This window comes from Myotis brandtii, unplaced genomic scaffold, assembly GCF_000412655.1.
Source record: "Myotis brandtii unplaced genomic scaffold, ASM41265v1 scaffold532, whole genome shotgun sequence".
Classification (NCBI taxonomy): domain Eukaryota; kingdom Metazoa; phylum Chordata; class Mammalia; order Chiroptera; family Vespertilionidae; genus Myotis; species Myotis brandtii.
This window is the reverse complement of record NW_005369955.1, coordinates 187,935-189,339: the sequence shown is the minus strand read 5'-3', so window position 1 is coordinate 189,339 and position 1,405 is coordinate 187,935. Positions and strand designations below refer to the sequence as shown.

At 66.6% G+C, this 1,405-nt stretch overlaps 1 protein-coding gene across 1 annotated transcript in view; it reads right to left on the bottom strand.

Moving 5' to 3' along the window:
- The window catches only part of MROH5 (maestro heat-like repeat family member 5), a 40,942-nt gene extending 40,618 nt beyond the window's left edge, over nucleotides 1-324 (bottom strand). The window contains exon 1 of the mRNA XM_005877811.2: nucleotides 158-324. Within this exon, the coding sequence (XP_005877873.1) occupies nucleotides 158-324 (167 nt within the window). The remainder of the gene's footprint in view (nucleotides 1-157) is intronic.
- Between the last annotated feature and the right edge of the window lie 1,081 nt (nucleotides 325-1,405).

Here is a 1,405-nt window from a genome sequence, read left to right as displayed (position 1 = left end):
CCGCCACTCACAGCAACACTCACAGCCCCTCCCCTGCCTGCCTCCCCACCTGCTGGTGCTGAGGGTGAAGCCAGGCCAGGGGCCGGGACCGGAGCGCAGCCCTACCCCTCCAGCTGCTCACTCTGGAGGCCTGCATGGAGGAGGCCTCCCAGCGGACCGGATGGGCTGTTTCCCCGGAGGCACCGCCCTCCAGCCCATGGGTGGAGGCTCCTGCTGGGCCGTGGAGCTGTCCACGGTGCTGGACGCGGCTTCTCCTTTTTTGCCCTGGCCCTGGCTGGGGGCTGAGCTAGGAAAATAATTCGGACACTCAGGCAGGTTTGCCATGTCTTCTCATTTGGGAGGCGGCAGAGCACCTGTGACTGCTCCCATTCTAGCAGGAGGGACTGAGGTGCCGGGCAGTTAAACCAGCCCAGGCTCGCACAGGCGGGAGGTAGGACTCCAACCCGGGCTGCCCGCCCCTTGCCCGAGTGCACGAGGACCCGGCACAGGGCCTGCCTGGCACACACAGGTGCCCATGCGCACTGTGAAGGGGATGAGAACTATTACCCAGAGGCGCCTGGCCACGGGGGAGGGGATCACCCCGCCAGAGTCAGGTTAGGGCCGGGCTGCTGCCTGGGGCCGTGGAAGGTCTGTGAGGGCGCAGGGACCCAGGCCAGGGGCAAAGTGCTGTGTTCGTACCCAGGTGATTTTCTGAGAGTGGGTCTCTGGATTCGCCAGGCCCCCCAGGGACCCACACGACTCACTCACAGACGTCAGACCAGGAGACTCACAGTTCTCCTCAGCCTGCCCCAGGGAGGCGGCCAACAGGGACCACTCCCCTTGCCACCGCCCCCCTGTCCCCTGTGCCAGGCTGGGAGCCCGCCTCTCACCCGGGCTCCTCCCCACTTCCGGCTCCAGGCCCGATGCCCTCAGCCTCCTCCCAGCGTCCCTGCCCTCGCCCTGGCTTCATCCTTCCCCGGTTCCCGCCTGACCCCGAGGTGCCCACAGCCCAGGACCCACTTCCCGCTGGGAGCGGCTGGCCCCCCTCCCCGGTCTGCGGATGAGCCCTGAGCTGTTGGGGAGGCCCTGCACGGCCAGCCTGGGCAGCCACCCGACTTCCCCCCAAACGACATGTACATTTAACATGCGTCCTTGCTGACCCCAGAGAGGAAGGGGAGAGGGAGAAACAGCAGTGATGAGAGAGGCAGGGATCGCTGCCTCCTGGGCGCCCTCCACTGGGGATGGAGCCTGAAACCCGGGCCTGTGCCCTGACTGGGAACAGAACCGTGACCTCCTGGCTCATAGGTTGAAGCTCAACCGCCAGCCGTGGGGACAGGGCCCAGATAAGATTTAGTGGCAGGTCCTCCCACCGTCTGGGCTGTCTGCCCTCCCAGGTGAGGGGGTGCGATCCCACCTCTCTGTCCCT